Genomic DNA, 22,089 nt, shown 5'->3' on the forward strand with positions numbered 1-22,089 from the left:
TATGCAGTCAACCGAAGCCATGTGACAATAAAGTTACTTACTCTAGATTGTAATGTGCCTTTGTCTTTCCTGTTATCTAAATCACTCCGCTGTTCATTTATTAGAGGCACTTGGGTGTACAGTGGGTGAATCAGAGCATGTTTGCTAAAACAGCTGCTGGCTGAGAAACAAAACTTCAGCTCAGTTGTCATGGTGTATATCAGTCAGACCTAACTTATATTGTTTCACACCTATATCTGACATACAGAATCTACCATCTACTACCAATCTGGCCCCTATTTAATAACTGAGTCACACTCAGCTGAATGAAGCACCCTTCATTAAGGGTTTCCACCTTCCAAAACTGTAACTAATAAATAATTAGTAAATAATAATAATAATAATGATAATAATAAAATATTCTCTATCAAAAATAAGAATATAAATCATTGTATCATTGTAATGAAGAATGTGTCGGCAACTGAGGGTGATGCACAATGCACAACAGCAGTAAATGTAATATAGTACACAGTGAGCCTGAAATTTGCCATAATGCAGCACCATTAATGTGGAGTGCTGCTTATTATTTAGTTCCATGTAAAAGTTCTTATTTCAAATGTTGGCCGATTTACGCTCTCATCAACCAATCGAATTGTGGTGTTTACTTCAGAGGATCATAAGACAACAGAGGTCTGCTGTGTGCAGACGGAAAACTGTTTCACTATTTTAATTTGGCAACAGCAGTGCAGATAGCTTCCTTCTTCCGTTCTTACCTTTTATGATAAAAGCTCTAGACACACACTACACAGTTAACTGTTTACCGAAGGGAAGTCAGATTCATTCAGAGCATTTCTCTTAAAGAAATTTCAATAAAATATCTGACAGTAGTTCAGTGTTAGCTGTTCCTGGTCAGAAATCACAGGAGGAGACACTTTCATTTTGTCTGTCTGGAGTCTCCGGTGCTAACCTCCATCACTTCACTCAGCAGCAGAAACAACACGCGGGACTCCTCCATGGGTCTTTATTTGTTCTGAAAACTGTAGCTGCTGTACATTCCCTTGATATCTTCACACATATCTTGATAAACTTTAATTCTCCTCTGCTCTGATCGATCTCTCATCCACTGAGAACACACCTGCTGATGTTGTCAGGGTTGAACCAGTTCGGACAAAAAAAAAAAAGCTATGTTCAAGTTTCAGTTTGGAACAAAAGTTATTTTTGATCAAAATGCTCCAGACTTTGGTGCACACTGGAAAGCAAACCGTTGCCTGTCAGTCAAAAAAAGACGAACAGGGAGAGACAGGCAAAGAGGTCCTGGATATGTGACATGTTCAGTTTTAGTTCAGTTATTTATTTTTGCTGCTGTGATTTTATTGTTTATTGATTATTGCATGTTGTGTTCTGTGTTATTTTGCAGTGGTTGTGTTCCTTTTGTGTTAATTTATCTGCCAGTATGTATGTATGTTTGCATGTAGTCTTTCTGTTTTAAGCACTGACCCTGAACTCTACACTAAACAGTGAAACGAGCCACAGGGGTGGCAGACCCAGGTAGCCTATAAAACCCTTTTTTATTCAGAAGTAGAATTGAGGGACGAAGAGGAAGCGGGGAGAAACCTTTTTAATACAGTCTATGGGGAAACCCAAGCTGGCCGGAGGGCTGCATGGGCGCCCATACCTGGGGCGCGGCAGCTCCAGACTGGAGAGTGGAGTAAACAGAAGAAGTGCTTGACACCTACCACGTTGAGCTCCTCCCTCTCTGATGTCAAGTGTGCCGCAAATTCAAGAAGTAGAAGAAGAAGATAGTGCTGTCCAAATGAAGCTTCTGAAACGTCAAGTAATTTAAGGGAATAATAAAAGTAGTGCAAGAGGTCAGCAATGGAGTAGGCTACAACTTGTATAATTATGATGAGATACAATTAAATCGGGAAGTGGCAGTCAAATACAATCAATGAGATCTCCCAAATGATAAGGATCAGTGTACAAACGTTCACCTTACTAAGAGTCTACACAGTACCTGATCCTTAAGAACTGGATGTGGCAACTCGAGACCTTTTTAGGGAGACGTCTTTCAATAGTGGTGGGAGGTTGGTAAGACAATAGTCTTTAACACTTGGTTTAAGACAATACCACACATTATATGACACCTACCTGTAGCTTTTTTCTTAGCATCGACTCTTTCTACTTTGCAAAAAATCCTCTGCAGACCTTGGTGAGTAGATAGCAAACATTCCATACTTACAATGTTTCAAAGTCTATTCTGGTAAGTCTGTTGCAGTGAAACAATTGTTTACGGCACGGGGAAGTTCTTACGGAGAACGAGGCCCCACCATCGCCTTAGTTGCATCATGTTTGAGTGACGACAAGAAATTAAGTCAAACAGGTTAACCAAAATCAAAAATCAGCAGTGTAAAAAAAAAAACCTTGCATCTACTAGTGATGATATAATTACTTATTTATACATACCTCAACAAAGTCCCATTTCCATCCATTACAATGTACATTGCGTACTGTAAATTAAGAGAAGTGGTTTATTTTTATTATAAGAATAAAAACAACAAACTCCAAAGGATAATATTTTTGAAAAGAGAAGACATAATGCACCAGTAAACCGATACGCCAAAATCAATATGTACTCAACGCCCATTATCTTACCATCAACACAAACATCCCACAGTTGTTGAAATAACCCTGCCTCTGTAGTGTGAGGAGAGTACACATGATTTAGTAGCTGAATGACATTTGCAAAATAACTTAAAAAAATAACCTGAAGATCATCAACAGCAAAAGTCATCCATAGTCTAAGGGCTAAGATCTGAGCCACGTTTCCTGTGTATGCGGTATGTGAAGGTGAGGGAATAACTACAGAAATATGGATAAAACACGTAGAACATGGCTGGAACTGAAACACAGAGCCGCATGTCGGAGTCACACCTGTGCTGCTGAGAAGGAGTGTTAGGGCCCGTCCACACGGAAACGCGTTTATCTGTAACCTCACAACTTTAGTATCGTTTTGGCCGACCATCCACACGCAGGCGGCGTTATCAGAGCCTGAAAACAGTATTTTTTGTAACCTGGTCCCAGAGTGGGAAGATTTGAAAACGCCCCCCGTGGAGTTGTCGTCTGGACGGTGAAACCTACTGCTTTGTTAAACAATGCCGTCATCTCCCCACCTCGGACCTCTTATCCCATGGCGTCACATAACAACAACAACAGTGCTGCTGCAAGAGGAGAGACAAGGACCTATAGACTATATACTGAACTGTACTCTGAGCCACATGCATGGGAATGAATTAGGCCGACCATATATTTCACCCTTTTCCCTAATGGTCTGAATATGTTGCTAAATTGGTCACAAGTAGTTTTTTTTAATAAAGTTGCCAAGAAGTTCTTTAACTTTAACTGTTCTTTAATGCTGTTGGCCGTTGTTTCTTTTTATTTTAAAAGCATCTATATTATTCTTTATTTTAGCACAGGTACCGGAAAAACCCAAACTATACCCAATCCTACTGGGAAGATGCAGTCAGATTGAATGACGGACGCTCAGGCTACCACAAAGCAGGATAGATCTGGTCCTTCTTAATTTCATACTTTGTGACTGCAGTTTTATTGGAAACACTTTACACTTTACATTGTGGGTCACCCCTGTAGGAATTTTACACACTATACTTAAGGCAAATCAGAAGGACCTCATAGAGTATATATTGCGTAATTCAAATTCTACAGGAGGCTTCCTGGAGTCAGCAGAGTCGTTGGCAGTTTAGTGCGCCAGCAGGCATTTATTAGCAGGAGGACATCAGATGATACAGACGTCTGGAGAAATGTTCTATTCTCTATCTAGAGTAACTGTGTACAACACAGTACCCGTGATCAGAGTCAAGAAGTTCCTGATCTCTATTCTATCTGCTCCAGCATATAAACTTGTTACAAAGGCATGGTTATGTGTCTGCTTGTGCGTGCATATGTGTATTTCAGAAGTAGCAGTTGCTCCAGCCTCCATCTTCCTCCCTGCGCGACAGAGTATCCTCTGTATAGCAGGAGTCTTATTCTTTATCTGTCAAGGAAGCACAGCACGTACAATTCTCCTAATCTCAACCTAGTTGCCAGGTGCATATTTGCAACATGGCTAGTTCATTGTCTTTATGACCTCGACTGACTGCCAAAAGTTTCTGTGAGTCAAAAGTTTGTGTGCTTTTGGAGAAAGCAGAAAAGCTTGAGCCTGGTCAAATAATAGCAGAGGCACATACTATCACATTCTTATTAATCATTACTAATGCACACGCTAACACATGATTATTAATTCTTCAATCATTGATTATCACACTCTCATTAATCATTACTAATACACACACTAACACATGATTATGATACTTCACACATTGATTTTTAATTCTTCACCCCCCCTGCTTTTGGTCTACGCAAACACTGTCTCGCTGTTAACTCCGATAGTCTTCTAACTGCCACACAGACAGTTCGAGTTGCAGAAGTGATGAACATTTTCCCTCACTTACAGAACTGGTTGAACCTGTCTACTTCTGAAAAGATCCATAGGATTATCTTTTAGCACACCATGAATGCTGGTCACCCCACCTTCAGACCACACCTGAAAATGATGAGTCATGCCGGTCACAATTAACTTTACATACCAAACAAGAACAAGGGACACTTGTTGCACCAGCAAGATAAAGGATCTGATGAACATCGCATCACTGTTCTGATCTCTGCTGAGGTAAGACACATGATATGTTTTTATTTATTTTTTATTTTATTAGCTTATTTGACAGGGACAATGCACAACTGCTTAGCAGTACCAGAGTTAGCTATATGCTAATTTTCAGCTGTAGTCCCTAACACTAGAATATAAAAAACATCACGCTATTACACAATAGTAAACCACATACAGCAACTACAACAACACAATTTCACAACATTGGCGCATTACTATAATTATTAGCTAATTGAAGCTGATTTTATCTAAAGCCCTAAGCCAAGAGGCGAAGATTTGTTTTTTAATGGGGCGAGGCAACCACAAATGAGGATTGGCTGTGGTAGAGTAATATTTCACGGTAAACCATTTAGAGGCAGAGTTAGGCAGGTGTTGTTTTCACAAAATCGAAAGCAGGCGCAGTTTCAAACACATGACAAAAGTCAGTGAAAGAGCAACAGAATCAGCAAACCCAGGTAATCCCAAAGTAAACTTATTTAACTGGAAGTATATACATTAGAAGCAATTACTTTTCCTTACCTGAAAATAAAGGAATGAATGCATGTGAAATGCACATTATGCCCTGTACTAACGTGTCTCTCCACGTCTGTGTCAAGCAATTCCATTGCGACTTCTCTCAATATAATTTATTTATGTCACGCCGCGGTGAGGTCTGTCCTGTCTTTGGGTTTTTGTCTTGTGCATTTCCTGTTTTATTTTGAAAGGTCACTTGCCCTTCCTCTCGTGTCACCAGTCTGACGTCATTCCCTGATTCCCGATTGTTTCCACCTGTGGTTCCCCTCCCCTCATGGGTATAAAGTCCATGTCTTTCCCCCTGTTCCGTGCCAGATGATTTTCTACCTTGTGTCAAATGTATCCAGCGTCTGTTCCTACAGTCTTGTTCATGCCCTCGAGTTTATTGTTTCCATGTTCTGGTGATAGTATTTCTTGTTTTGTCAAAGTAAGTGTAGCGTTTTTGAATTCTCGTTTTTCCATCGTTTTTCCCTCCTGGTTGGAGCGTCCTTATTTAATTAGTTATTTTGTTCACTTTGCTTTTTGTTTTTTCCTCCTGGAACGCGAACCTCCGCATCTGAGTCCTCATTCCCACCTGGGCCTCACAATTTAATATCAATGTTTTCAAAACATCTATTGTGTTATTTTTATTTCCGCACGATTTAAACATAGTTATTATTATATCTACAACAATAAATGCAATTTGGTTGGATGCTAGTCTCACTTTGTCCCACAGAAACATTAAAATATTTAAGATTTGTGTACACTGGTAATCATTTATGATGTGTCCATTTCATTATAATATTCAGATTTATCATGAATATTTGAACTTGCACATGTATTTTAAGTTCTGTTTAAGAAGGGTGGAGGTGGGGTCCAAATTCTTTGACACATCTGAGCATTTTAAAAATTTCCTTGAAAGTAAAGTGATTGTTACTTTCCATCGTAACTAGTTACTTTTATAATTTGTAACTCAGCAACTAATTCAGGTACTTTTTGGGAGAAGTAATTGTTAACTGTAACTAATTATTTTTAAAGTAATGTGCCCAACACTGGATATTATGGACTGTAGATGATAAAATACCTTAATCCCTGGCTGTAGTACGCTGAGAAACATTTTTAAAGTCTTGGATTATTTGCTCACACAGTAGTTCACAGAGTTCTGAACCTCATCACATTCTTGCTTTTTAACGACTGAGCCTTTCAGGGATGCTCCTTTTATACCAAATCATGACCCTCACCTGTTTCTATTTAACCTGTTCACCTGTGGAATGTTCCAAATCAGCGTTTTTTGAGCATTATTCAACTTTCACAGTTTTTGTTGCCTCTGTCCCAGCGTTAATGGAATGTGTTGCAGGCATCACATTAAAAATCAGTGAACATTTGCAAATTCAAAATTCTATATCTTGTCTTCGGAGTGTATTCAATTGAATATAGGTTGGAAAGGATTTTCATATCATTGCTTTCTGTTTTTATTTACATTTTACACCACGTCCCAACTTCATTGGAAGTGGGATTGCAGATTTAGGAAATAACCCCATAGAGAACCAGATAACAGGAATAGTTAATTATTCCAAGATCCAGGTATCACATCAATTCCTCAAGGGCCAATCCAGTACTCGTTTTTTCCAAATCGTTTTCAGAAAGCAACGCATCTTCCTGCAGTAATACTAATGCACAGCAATACAGCAATACAGCCTACCCAACACCTAATGCTTCATCTGAATCAAAACAGTCAAAGTTACGCTTTAAGGATATATTTTTTCACAACCACAACTTTAATACTTGTTTTTTACACAAACGTTCTCAAATTTGCATTTGCATTCTGTTAATGATCAGTCAAGCTGTGGAGCAGTCTTGTATAAAGTACTTGAAAACAATACTTAAGTCAAAGCACAAGTATCCACGCTTCCATCCAGTCCATATCACAAGTTGAAAAGTTTAATTTGATTGTTTTGTATTTGTTTTTATTTTTTATGCTGTATATTAATATTTAAATGTTTTTTGGGTGTGTAATGAGGTATGAGATATGACGTAAATGAGGAAAAGGGTCTGGCGCCGAGTGTGTCCCACATCTGGCTCTTTATACTGCAGGCAGTGATTAGGGGAATCAGCAACAGCTGGGCAGAACCACACCTTCCAGGTCCAGACATGCAACACAGAGAGAGAAGACACATGCAGGTCAAAACAGACAGGGGGAGACAAACCAAGCAATAGAAGGTAGAAAGGTAGGCCTGGCAGGACTGGGATCCTGACAATAGCCCCCCAAAAAGGCAATCCTATTGTCAGAATAATAATAATAATAACAAACGACAATTCCTGCTAAAACTATAGGTCCCTCTCCAACGACTTTGTTGGTGCTCGAGCCCTAATAATAAAAGTCTGATAACAAAAAGAAGTATCAGAAGAAGAAACTTAGAAATAAAAAGATAAAGATTTATCCATTTCAACTTTAAAGGGCTTCTATAAAGAAGCTGTTCTTTAATGCTGTTGGCCGTTGTTTCTTTTTATTTTAAAAGCATCTATATTATTTTGTATTTTAGCACAGGTACCAGAAAAACCCAAACTATACCCAATCCTACTGGGAAGATGCAGTCAGATTGAATGACAGACGCTCAGGCTACCACAAAGCAGGATAGATCTGGTCCATCTTAATTTCATAATTTGTGACTGCAGTTTTATTGGAAATACTTTACACTTTACATTGTGGATAACCCCCCCCCCCCCGCACGCTTTTGATCAAACACTGTCTCGCTGTTAACTCCGATAGTCTTCTAACTGCCACACAGACAGTTTGAGTTGCAGAAGTGATGAACATTTTCCCTCACTTACAGAACTGGTTGAACCTGTCCACTTCTGAAATGATCCATTGATTATTTTTTTAGTACACCATGAATGCTTGTCACCCCACCTTCAGACCACACCTGAAAATGTTCTGAGTCATGCCGGTCACAATTAACTTTATATACCAAACAAGAACAAGGGACACTTGCTGCATCACTGTTCTGATCCCTGCTGAGGTAAGACACATGATATGTTTTTATTATTTTTTTATTTTATTAGCTTATTTGACAGGGACGATGCACAACTGCTTAGCAGTACCAGAGTTAGCAGCTAATTTTCAGCTGTAGTCCCTAACACTAGAATATAAAAAACATCACGCTATTACACAATAGTAAACCACATACAGCAACTACAACAACACAATTTCACAACATTTAAAATGCCACAGGAACAATAATAAAAGCAACGACATGAAGACGCCACTACAACAACAATACAATTCCACAGAATTAAAAAGTATCAGCTTGGCAACAATACGAACACTAAAATTATAACATAGGACCAACATTTATGACAGAACTACACAACATCACATGTAAAATCAACTGTCTGAGTTTATAACTAATGATGAGAACATGATGATGATTTTAACTTGGATTTTTATCTTGCATTTAAAACCAGCAAAGCGGTTCCACTCTCTAATCTCTCTTGGTACTGAGTTCCAACACTTAGAGGCTCTAACAGGAATAAAAACTCATTTAATAGAGGAGCGGCTAAATCATTGATTACTTTACTAAACTAACATCAGAAAAAGACACAATGGTGATAATGTGATTGCTTTTTGTCCAGTGTCTGTAGTAGAGCAAGTGTTGTTGGAATTTAACAATTTTACAAACCTGTTTCACACGTTTTTAAGTGACAACTGTGAGTCAACTTTTATTCCCAAATATTTAAAACGTGACAGAGTCTGGATCCTTTCTCCCTTAACTATGATATCGGGCTGAATTCCATTTTTTTAATTATAAAAATACATACATTTTGCTGATGTTGAGTGTCAGACAGGCACATCAAAATTTGTATCATTGCTGCTGTTCATTTCCAATCAACCCGGCCTAGTTCTTCTTTAAATGTGTTCATATCTTGTTGTCCAATTCCATGGGAGTGCTTATTGGTGTCTTTTTAATACATAAACCTGTTTTTTGTTCATTAACTAGCAACAAGCATCATATTGTGATCTGGCAGACAAGTAAAGAGATTAAATTATTTAGTGATTCTCTCAGACATATTACTGAAAATGAGATAAGTTCGAGTCTTTGAGATATCTGTCATTCTAGTAGTATGAGATGAGCCGGATACTCGGGTAGCGGAGTAATCGAGTGTCAGCGGACAACGCACTATTGCCGAATACGAGTAATATACGAGTAATACCTCGGATTGAATGAAAATCCTCATTATCGGACTGTGTCTGCATCTGTGATATGTTTGTCACAGCGCCGCTGGCCTGCTGCGTTCCCCTCAGCTTCACACACACAATCTGTCTCTCCCTCACTCAGACTCGTGGATCTTTTCCTTTAACTTTTAAGTTTCTATAGTTTCAGGTTTGTTTTTACTTCAATTTGTAAGTGCCTTAAACTTTTTACCAGTGTCTTTTCCTGATTAAATTCAGATTAAAATCACCTTGAACTATTCATTCTTTCTTTGTATTTAATTCATTAAGCAGGATTAATGATGTTACAAATGGCTTTACTTATGTCAGTTACGAGTAATCTAATTGATTACTCTTCCCGTCATTATAACGCTATAACTGTTACCGCAAAAATGTGGCGCATTACTATAATTATTAGCTAATTGAAGCTGTTTTTTATCTAAATCTCTAAGGCAAGAGGCGAAGATTTGTTTTTTAATGGGGCGAGGCAACCACAAATGAGGATTGGCTGTGGTAGAGTAATATTTCACGGTAAACCATTTAGAGGCAGAGTTAGGCAGGTGTTGTTTTCACAAAATCGAAAGCAGGCGCAGTTTCAAACACATGACAAAAGTCAGTGAAAGAGCAACAGAATCAGCAAACCCAGGTAATCCCAAAGTAAACTTCTTTAACTGGAAGTAAATGGCATTAGAAGCAAATAATTTTCCTTACCTGGAATTTAAGGAATGAATGCATACATGAAATGCACATTATGCCCTGTACAAAAGTGTTTCTCCACGTCTGTGTCAAGCAATTCCATTGCGACTTCTCTCAATATAATTTATTTATGTCACGCCGCGGTGAGGTCTGTCCTGTCTTTGGGTTTTTGTCTTGTGCATTTCCTGTTTTATTTTGAAAGGTCACTTGCCCTTCCTCTCGTGTCACCAGTCTGACGTCATTCCCTGATTCCCGATTGTTTCCACCTGTGGTTCCCCTCCCCTCATGGGTATAAAGTCCATGTCTTTCCCCCTGTTCCGTGCCAGATGATTTTCTACCTTGTGTCAAATGTGTCCAGCGTCTGTTCCTACAGATTTGTTCATGCCCTCGAGTTTATTGTTTCCATGTTCTGGTGATAGTATTTCTTGTTTTGTCAAAGTAAGTGTAGCGTTTTTGAATTCTCGTTTTTCCATCGTTTTTCCCTCCTGGTTGGAGCGTCCTTATTTAATTATTCATATTGTTCACTTTGCTTTTTGTTTTTTCCTCCTGGACGAAGCGTCTTTATTTTGTACTTTGTTTTATTACTGGCGAATTTTGTTTTGTTCCTCCTGTGCGGAGTGATTTTTTTGTTTGTGACTTTTGTTCTGTGCCACGTTCCTGTGCGCGAACCTTCGCATCTGAGTCCTCATTCCCACCTGGGCCTCACAATTTAATATCAATGTTTTCAAAACATCTATTGTGTTATTTTTATTTCTGCACGATTTAAACATAGTTATTATTATATCTACAACAATAAATGCAATTTGGTTGGATGCTAGTCTCACTTTGTCCCACAGAAACATTAAAATATTTAAGATTTGTGTACACTGGTAATCATTTATGATGTGTCCATTTCATTATAATATTCAGATTTATCATGAATATTTGAACTTGCACATGTATTTTAAGTTCTGTTTAAGAAGGGTGGAGGTGGGGTCCAAATTCTTTGACACATCTGAGCATTTTAAAAATTTCCTTGAAAGTAAAGTGATTGTTACTTTCCATCGTAACTAGTTACTTTTATAATTTGTAACTCAGCAACTAATTCAGGTACTTTTTGGGAGAAGTAATTGTTAACTGTAACTAATTATTTTTAAAGTAATGTGCCCAACACTGGATATTATGGACTGTAGATGATAAAATACCTTAATCCCTGGCTGTAGTACGTTGAGAAACGTTTTTCAAGTCTTGGATTATTTGCTCACACAGTAGTTCACAGAGTTCTGAACCTCATCACATTCTTGCTTTTTAACGACTGAGCCTTTCAGGGATGCTCCTTTTATACCAAATCATGACCCTCACCTGTTTCTATTTAACCTGTTCACCTGTGGAATGTTCATTATTCAACTTTCACAGTTTTTGTTGCCTCTGTCCCAGCGTTAATGGAATGTGTTGCAGGCATCACATTAAAAATCAGTGAACATTTGCAAATTCAAAATTCTATATCTTGTCTTCGGAGTGTATTCAATTGAATATAGGTTGGAAAGGATTTTCATATCATTGCTTTCTGTTTTTATTTACATTTTACACCACGTCCCAACTTCATTGGAAGTGGGATTGCAGATTTAGGAAATAACCCCATAGAGAACCAGATAACAGGAATAGTTAATTATTCCAAGATCAGGTATCACATCAATTCCTCAAGGGCCAATCCAGTACTCGTTTTTTCCAAATTGTTTTCAGAAAGCAACGCATCTTCCTGCAGTAATACTAATGCACAGCAATACAGCAATACAGCCTACCCAACACCTAATGCTTCATCTGAATCAAAACAGTCAAAGTTACGCTTTAAGGATATATTTTTTCACAACCACAACTTTAATACTTGTTTTTTACACAAACGTTCTCAAATTTGCATTTGCATTCTGTTAATGATCAGTCAAGCTGTGGAGCAGTCTTGTATAAAGTACTTGAAAACAATACTTAAGTCAAAGCACAAGTATCCACGCTTCCATCCAGTCCATATCACAAGTTGAAAAGTTTAATTTGATTGTTTTGTATTTGTTTTTATTTTTTATGCTGTATATTAATATTTAAATGTTTTTTGGGTGTGTAATGAGGTATGAGATATGACGTAAATGAGGAAAAGGGTCTGGCACCGAGTGTGTCCCACATCTGGCTCTTTATACTGCAGGCAGTGATTAGGGGAATCAGCAACAGCTGGGCAGAACCACACCTTCCAGGTCCAGACATGCAACACAGAGAGAGAAGACACATGCAGGTCAAAACAGACAGGGGGAGACAAAACAAGCAATAGAAGGTAGAAAGGTAGGCCTGGCAGGACTGGGATCCTGACAATAGCCCCCCAAAAAGGCAATCCTATTGTCAGAATAATAATAATAATAACAAACGACAATTCCTGCTAAAACTATAGGTCCCTCTCCAACGACTTTGTTGGTGCTCGAGCCCTAATAATAAAAGTCTGATAACAAAAAGAAGTATCAGAAGAAGAAACTTAGAAATAAAAAGATAAAGATTTATCCATTTCAACTTTAAAGGGCTTCTATAAAGAAGCTGTTCTTTAATGCTGTTGGCCGTTGTTTCTTTTTAATTTTAAAAGCATCTATATTATTTTGTATTTTAGCACAGGTACCAGAAAAACCCAAACTATACCCAATCCTACTGGGAAGATGCAGTCAGATTGAATGACAGACGCTCAGGCTACCACAAAGCAGGATAGATCTGGTCCATCTTAATTTCATAATTTGTGATTGCAGTTTTATTAAAAATACTTTACACTTTACATTGTGGATAACCCCCCCTCCCCCCCCCGCACGCTTTTGATCAAATACTGTCTTGCTGTTAACTCCGATAGTCTTCTAACTTCCGCACAGACAGTTTGAGTTGCAGAAGTGATGAACATTTTCCCTCACTTACAGAACTGGTTGAACCTGTCCACTTCTGAAATGATCCATTGATTATTTTTTTAGTACACCATGAATGCTTGTCACCCCACCTTCAGACCACACCTGAAGATGTTCTGAGTCATGCCAGTCACAATTAACTTTATATACCAAACAAGAACAAGGGACACTTGCTGCATCACTGTTCTGATCCCTGCTGAGGTAAGACACATGATATGTTTTTATTAATTTTTTATTTTATTAGCTTATTTGACAGGGACGATGCACAACTGCTTAGCAGTACCAGAGTTAGCAGCTAATTTTCAGCTGTAGTCCCTAACACTAGAATATAAAAAACATCACGCTATTACACAATAGTAAACCACATACAGCAACTACAACAACACAATTTCACAACATTTAAAATGCCACAGGAACAATAATAAAAGCAACGACATGAAGACGCCACTACAACAACAATACAATTCCACAGAATTAAAAAGTATCAGCTTGGCAACAATACGAACACTAAAATTATAACATAGGACCAACATTTATGACAGAACTACACAACATCACATGTAAAATCAACTGTCTGAGTTTATAACTAATGATGAGAACATGATGATGATTTTAACTTGGATTTTTATCTTGCATTTAAAACCAGCAAAGCGGTTCCACTCTCTAATCTCTCTTGGTACTGAGTTCCAACACTTAGAGGCTCTAACAGGAATAAAAACTCATTTAATAGAGGAGCGGCTAAATCATTGATTATTTTACTAAACTAACATCAGAAAAAGACACAATGGTGATAATGTGATTGCTTTTTGTCCAGTGTCTGTAGTAGAGCAAGTGTTGTTGGAATTTAACAATTTTACAAACCTGTTTCACACGTTTTTAAGTGACAACTGTGAGTCAACTTTTATTCCCAAATATTTAAAACGTGACAGAGTCTGGATCCTTTCTCCCTTAACTATGATATCGGGCTGAATTCCATTTTTTTAATTATAAAAATACATACATTTTGCTGATGTTGAGTGTCAGACAGGCACATCAAAATTTGTATCATTGCTGCTGTTCATTTACAATCAACCCGGCCTAGTTCTTCTTTAAATGTGTTCATATCTTGTTGTCCAATTCCATGGGAGTGCTTATTGGTGTCTTTTTAATACATAAACCTGTTTTTTGTTCATTAACTAGCAATAAGCATCATATTGTGATCTGGCAGACAAGTAAAGAGATTAAATTATTTAGTGATTCTCTCAGACTTATTACTGAAAATGAGATAGGTTTGAGTCTTTGAGATATCTGTCATTCTAGTAGTATGAGATGAGCCGGATACTCGGGTAGCGGAGTAAACGAGCGTCAGCGGATAACGCACTATTGCCGAATACGAGTAATATCTCGGATTACATGAAAAATCCTCATTATCGGACTGTGTCTGCATCTGTGATATGTTGGAGCGCCACACACACACACACACACACACACACACACACACACACACACACACACACACACACACACACACACACACACACACACACACACACACACACACACACACACACACACACACACACACACACACACACACACACACACACACACACACACACACACACACACACACACACACACACACACACACACACACACACACACACACACACACACACACACACACAGAGAGAGAGAGAACTATTTCTGATCAACCATATCAATTGCATGCTAAAAATAACATACTGGTTAAAGCCCTTACCATTTCAAAAAATCTCAACCCCTTTCCGGGTTAGGCCGCAACCATTCCGAGTACGGATACGGATACAGATAAGTCATATGGTAAACAGATACAGATAATGCTGTACTCGCTCATGCCTAGTAGGTATATCTATTAATTGAGTTCATTCAAATTGTAAGTGCCTTAAGCTTTTTACTAGTGTCTTTTCCTGATTAAGTTCAGAGTAAAATCCCCTTGAACTATACATTCTTTGTATTTAATTCCTTAAGCAGGATTTTAAAATATTTATAAAACTTAACGTCGGATGATGGGGGTATGTATACTCCAATCACGTTAAATGGCATTTGCTGGGAAAGGGTAATGGTTAAGGCAATACATTCATTGTCATTTGTGCACACCAGGTCAATTTGTTTACATTTAATGTCATCTTTCACATACGTTAGCAGCCCACCGACCCTTCCTTTATATTTTATTCTTTCTAAAAACATTTTAGCAGGGCATTGTAAATGATGCAACAGGCCACGATATGGTCAGCCATGTCTCAGATAAACACAGAAAGCCTAGATTTGCGTCGGAAAAAACGCTTTCCAACTGAGGAGGCCTCTTGGTTTAGTGTGCGGATCCCAGATGATTTTGGAATGTTGGATAGTTTGGAAAAGACCAATTTTAAGGTGTATTGTGAGTTTCGGGATGAAAGTCCCGGTTGAGGGATATTACCTTGATTGGAGATCATTACTGCTGAATGTGCAGCAGTGTGCAGAATCAGGCCCCAGGTTCAGCTGCACTTTGCCAGCGAGAAGAATGGTTAACAGGTCAGCAAGCAGTTTTCCTTGTGTTTGTGAAGCTTTATCCTTCGCTGTTGGTTCGTTCATATGGTGCAGTTAATCGGCCAGCTGGTAATATAGTGCTAATATGATGTGAATTGGCGGACTAAGAGGAAAAATATAATTGCAGCGTACTGCATACTACAATTACAGATAACGCTGTAAAGTCTGCATGTGTCTGCCAATATGTTGCATTGGTGGAACGAGTAAGATCCTGGTTCTTTTTTGCTGGTTTGGATGGTGCAGATGAGGGCAAAGCTAAAAGTTAGGTTGGTGCGTTTTCAGCTCCTGCCTGGCCACCAGCCCACCACTATCGTTCACCTCCTCTTATTCATTAAAGAGTGAAAACTTAACGTACCTCTATGTTATGCTACACTTTACTTCTGCTCCACGATATTTCAAAGCAAAATATTGTACTTCGTACTTTCACTGTAGTTACTGGATATGTTGGATTTATTTTGTTGATTTAGATTTACATGCAGTTAAAACCATATGATCAGTTTGGTTTTGGTTATGTTTTGGAACATTCAACTGGCTTGATCTTGTAGTGATTTGATTCTAAAAGAGTTATGAGCACATAGAGAACAAAGTGAGACCATGCTGGCTTTAGTCCATCAATGTTCTGAAGGTTTAATTTAAAATACACAAGACATTATACAAAAGTTCAGTTGATAGGGGGTTTTCCGGTTTGGCTGAGATGGAGTAGAGGAGTGTTGACTCTCGCTCCTGCAAGGGACAGGGGGAGTGCCACCCATCTAGATAAGTCGGACTTGTCTAGATGGGTGGCCCTCCCCCTGTCTTTTTTGCTTATCTAGCCCAACAACTTAACGCCTTTATTTGGCCGAATAAACCATCCCGTATCAAAAAACATATTCTTCAAATCCCTAAACCTGAAGGGGGACTGGAACTCCCTAATTTCCGCCACGACTTCTGGGCCTACAACATTAAGAAACTTTTATATTGGCTCTGCGTTTAAGTTGCAGACGTCTGCCCACCCTGGGCTCATACTAAGATAACATCTGCTTACTGCTCTTTGCACACGATTTGCTCACAGCTCCCAATAATTGCCCATAAGGCTTCACCTAAAATGGTCATCACCAATACCATTAAAATCTGGATCCAGTTCAGGAAGCAGCACGGCTCTAACAGGGCTTCAACCCGTGCCCAAGTTTTAAACAATTATGCATTTCTCCCTTCCTGAACAGATCCTATGTTTCGCATATGGTTGGATAAGGGCCTCAAAATGCTTGATGACCTGTATGAGGAAGGTGTTTTGCATCCTTTGCACCTATGTCGTACAAAAACAGCCTGCCTATTTTTCGATAAAAGCAATTCCCACATTTTCAGAACCACCTCCGTGAAGATGAGATGGACCAATTCCTGTCTCTCAACGTACAACACAAATGACTGATGTCTGTCATTTATAATAAGATTCCTCTTCTGATCCCAGTCCCCACTGTATCACCTAAAAGTGCACAGGTAAATTATTTGGGGGTAGACGTTACTGAGGTCCAGTGGAGGGACATTTTAAAACTGGTCCATTCAACCTTGATTTGTGTCAGTCAGGGCCTATTACAGTGGTAGGTGATTAATAGAGCCCATTTATAGAGCTTTCACAAACTGGCTAAGATATACCCTAGTCACAGTGGTGCACGTAAACTCAGTCGACCACGCACACATGTTCTGGACATGCTTAAAGCTTGCTGAATTTCGGTCTGATATATTTCAAACCCTAAAACTGGCTCTTAACACAAATTTGGAACCAAATCCCCTGACTGCTCTTTTTGGGCTCCCTCATTCTAAAAATCTGCCCATTAACGTGTCGTGGCCTTTACCACCCTGCTCACCAGACGTAACATTCTCCTTGAATGGAAACCGGTTTCTCCACCGACTCATAACAGTTGGGTACGTGACATTTTACAATGTCTACGGTTAGAGAAGTTAAGGTTTTAACAGAGGGGATCTTTGACGGCATTTCACCAAACCTGGGACCCACTGCTAGCTCTTATCAGTAATAGTCTTCCCAGTTTTCTTGCGGCTTTCTCGCAGTTCAGGCACTTTTGTCTCTGCTCTCGCCTCTGCTTGCAATTCTGTGCTGATATTCATGCTTTCTTCTAAGTTAAATTACGTAGAGTGGCTCCTGTATACTGATAAATCAATGGGACTATACACTTTTTGTGGATAAAAGACTACTGCCATAATTACGTAAATATTTGTGCGACCTGAGTACTGCTCAACCTAGGCCGACCCATAGCAAAAGCCTGCAGTGAAACAGAGCCAAAGCTAATTAGCAGCAAGATGCCTCCCTTTTCTGAAGACGACTACCACAAACTTCTCCAGAAGATTGCAGTACTGGAAACCAAAATCCACAGGTTAGAAGTAAATGGACAATGTGGGAATGATACAACTTTACCATGGCCCCAAAACAGTGGACAAGAAAATTCTAACACACGGCTAGTTTTATCACTACGAAGATACAGGAGAACCATGTACAAGGTAATAAATCCACAAGTTCTTGCTAGAACTCTATTGGTGCTAAGCCTAATAGTAAATCCTCTCCCTGGGGAACGCGTGGGAGACTAACAGGCAGTGCCCAGGGCATTGGGATTTGTGATGCGACTGGCTGGCCTGCTCTACCCTCCCGGCATAGCGTCTCATCAACCCCTGCTGACAGAGCCCCGGACAGCTGCCAAAGGGAGGAATAACAACAAACCTACCCAACAACAATGTGTACAACTGGAGAACAGATTTGCTCCACTGCTGCAGGATCCTGGATCCCCACCTGACGACCTGGATCATTTTTCATCTGCTCACAACGAGGTGAGAGGAAAAAAAAGAAACTCAGATTGTAATTATTTAAACCTTTAGACATTCATAATGTGGCTGCTTCACACCCAGGCACATTACGAACTAACAGCAAAAGTTATTTAGCATTGGCAACATAAGTTGTCAGTGTAGCACCGGTGTCACACTACAAACTGCGCCACTGGACCAGTTCTACGTTCTAAGGAGTGGGGAGCAAAATAATTACACCAGAGGCCGTTGCTTAAAATATAAAATGCTGGTAATTTACTGGATTCAAAAACACATACAAAACAGTACATAAAATAAAATATCCTGCAGGTTCCTGAAATTGAGTTGAGTATAACAAAAAAAGTATTTCACTTTTTCTTTTGGGTCTTTAGTTCACCTGTTTATTTAAGTCAGGCTAATTTAAGTTAATTAGAGCGGTCTTTTCTGAATTTAGAATTACTATTTTTTCTTCTTGAGTTAACTCTTTTTCCCTTTCTTTTACAGGTAAGAAAATACCTTCAATTACACAATCAGGTCATAGTGGACCACAATCATTCAAATAACATTCAAAATATGAACTCAAAATAAAAGTATGACACTTCCAGATCAAGTTCACAGTCCAAATGTGAGTTCACGTTTCAGTTCAATGAAAAGCTTCAGTTCGATTCAGTCCAAAAATAAATCAGTTCTCAGTTCAGTTCAAACCCATATCTGATACTCCTACCGCTCTGGTAGCGAGTCACCATTCGCAGAAGACTTCCTCACTGATGCGATGGAGAAGATGAGTTGATGGTCTGGTTCTGGCTCGCCATCTTGAATCCCGTCTATGCATGTGCACGCCGCACACGGCAGACCAATCCTCGCTCCGACCGAGCTCCAAACCAAGCATAAAACCTGACCTGTGTAACAGGTCATAAATACAAACATAAATCTCTTTAAATCTTCAAATTACACAAATAAATATTTCACAGTCTCTGAGTTTGTAACATTACTGCTACGTTGCTTTTTCATCTCAAAATGGCGGCGGAGCGGTCTCTTTGAACTCACGGCTCCGTCTCACACATCAAATACTGCAAGCGCCTTTCATTTACACAGCATACAGTCACTTTTATGACATTCACAGTCTTCATAAACCCAAAATATTACTGGTAAACAGTTTATGACGGAGCATTTCCTTATAAACAGCTACTTTTTAGCGTTAGCTCTCGCCAGGGAAAAAAAAGGTACAACATAGTAAAAATGAAAATAAAATCAACACAAGACTCACCAAAACCGGTGTGGCTTAGTACACATGAAATCCCGTCAGTTCCCGACCAGGCAAATTCTGTTTTTCCGACTGCAAAATCCACTTTTTCACTCCGTTTTCTGCTTATTGATCTCCACTCATTCGCTCCGATTTCCTCCTCTGCTCCGGTCTCTGCTGCTAGTCCCTTAAAGGGCAGCGATATGAACTTCCTGTCGGCATTATTTTCATCTTCAACATTAAGTTATTGTTGTATTAACTTTAACTCTGATTAATTAATTTACATTAAATTAATCACGTTTGACTTTTAAACTTATTTATGCAGCTTTTAAAGTACTTATTCTTATTTATACCATATTTTAACATGGGTTACATCAGTCTCAACTAATAATATGCATTAAACATTATAAACAGTTTAGCATCTACATTGACATTGAAACAAGACCCACGTTCCCCCCAGAACTAGTAAAGCGGCCATTGTGGTCATGCCTCCCTCATTTCAACTGTACAGTAACATCACAGCTTTAAACTTGTACAGGATAACAGTTAGGAATAAACAAAGCTCATGGGCTTATCTATGTTAACAGATAAAAGTTTCAGACACCACCATCAAAAGAAAAGAAAAGGAATCACATATCATGATGTTATTCCCTTTTTTTTTGAGGAGCTAAATGCCTGCCAGAAAGAACGACATCAGTGCTGCGCAGCTGCCACCTAGTGTGCATTACCGCAAAGTGTTTGCCACTGCTGAAAAGTGTTGAGAATTAATAAAAATGACTCAATTAAAACAAAATGGCACATAACTTGATAGTGTGCCTGATTGTGAAGTGAAAATAGGAAGCTTGTGTTATATCTGAAGGAATATTTTAGCTTCAGCTTCCTGGTTGGATATTAGTTGATAACCCAGGACTATCTAATGTTAAATAGTAATTTAGATAATTTGTTAATTAGTAATTTCTATGCATAATTTCTTTGAACTGCAGTATTTGCACTCACATTCAAATATTCTTACACTCTGAATGAAACCTTGATCTGCATGTCCTTTTTTTTAATTAACACTGACTCTGCGGACAGCCTCAGAGACTAGGATCAATGAATAATTATTTGTATCACTTGTGATGTTATCAGTCACTAATAATTTCCCCCTGGGATTATTAAAATATTTCTGATACTGATTCACAATGATAATTAATTATTTTAATATTAGAGAGCAACGGCATGTTCATATGAGATGGGAAACTTGTAATGATCTTACAATCATTATAAGTTTCCCATCATAGGATAAATAAACTTAGAGTTCAGGCTTAATGCTAAATTCCTCCAGATGCGTGTTTGGTCCGGCTCCACTTCGAGACGGCAGCAGGAAGGACCCCATGACATTGTGAGGAGTGGTAGAGTCCAATTGTTCCACCTCTTCTTTAAAACTTGATAAAACAACTCTTGCTCTGGGTGTCACCCTTTTGCCCAGGAGTGCAGAATCTCAGACACGAAGGAGCTCAATGAAAAAGTTTAGAAAGAATAGACTGTACAAAAGTAACTGAATGTGCATGCTACAAAACCTTGATACTCTCACACTAAATAAATAATGTGTATGTGAAACAAAATCAATGTGTCCTGTAAATTATTTGTACAAACACCATATATGAATAACGAATCCGAGAAATTATATGATATCTCAACAAGATAAACTGCATGAGCAAAAGAAATCAAGGTATGGTTTCCACTTTTTAAGATGTTTGTGTGACCATTGCTGTGGCCATTACACAGACACATCACACTATTATTATCATTTTATCTAAACTGAATTTTAGCAAGTAATATTATTTAGCATGATAAGGTGTCACTTACCCCTTTGTTTTTTTTTTTTAATAGCTTTTAATCCACTACCAGAGGAAGTGGGCCCTTGCTGCAGCCAGAGATGAAGACTGTCCCAGAGGCCAGATGGAGTGTTAGAAAGAAGTACAGTGTCTGTTTCCTCTTTCTGGCTGTGGCTGTGCTACTCTTTGTTCTACGTAACATGGGCATTCTGGAGGTGAGAACTTGATTTTAGTGGGCCCACTTAAAGGCTGTACCCAGTTTATATCTCTATCTGGAGATATCCTGGTAGAACATGCTGCTGTTTACATGTAGCTACATGCCAGCCGCAGACAAAGCTTTAGTATTTGCTGCTTTAATTACTACCTAATATGAGAGCCCAAGCCTACTACAACAAGTTGATCGTGTTTTGTATAAAACAAGGAACAGAGGAGCTTAAATTAGATAGGAGCTACATCAAAGCATCTCAGAAGGAGGGTGCAGCAACAATGAGCAGTATGTATGTATGTTCTAAGGAGGAGGTCTTTTGCATCATCATCACAATTAGGTCTTGTCCATCCCACACATACACTAACACACACACACACACACACACACACACACACACACACACACACACACACACACACACACACACACACACACACACTCTTGAATACACACAGACACACGCCCACACATTCTCATGTTC

The 22,089-nt window shown here is 38.8% G+C and overlaps 1 protein-coding gene across 2 annotated transcripts in view; it reads left to right on the top strand.

Annotated features, from left to right (window-relative positions):
- The first annotated feature begins 4,589 nt into the window (after positions 1-4,589).
- LOC310963022 (NXPE family member 3-like) overlaps positions 4,590-22,089 on the top strand; it is a 32,734-nt gene continuing 15,234 nt past the window's right edge. Inside the window, exons 1-2 of one of the 2 annotated variants that reach the window (XM_083935655.1) lie at positions 4,590-4,705; positions 21,456-21,615. In XM_083935655.1, coding sequence (XP_083791781.1) covers positions 21,502-21,615 — 114 coding nt within the window. In that variant the 5' untranslated portion in view covers positions 4,590-4,705; positions 21,456-21,501. Of the gene's footprint in view, positions 4,706-13,150; positions 13,205-21,455; positions 21,616-22,089 lie in introns of those variants that run through there. The other variant, XM_083935656.1, reaches the window with a different exon arrangement.

This window comes from Echiichthys vipera (genome assembly GCF_963691815.1).
Source record: "Echiichthys vipera genome assembly, chromosome: 20".
NCBI classification, from domain to species: domain Eukaryota; kingdom Metazoa; phylum Chordata; class Actinopteri; order Perciformes; family Trachinidae; genus Echiichthys; species Echiichthys vipera.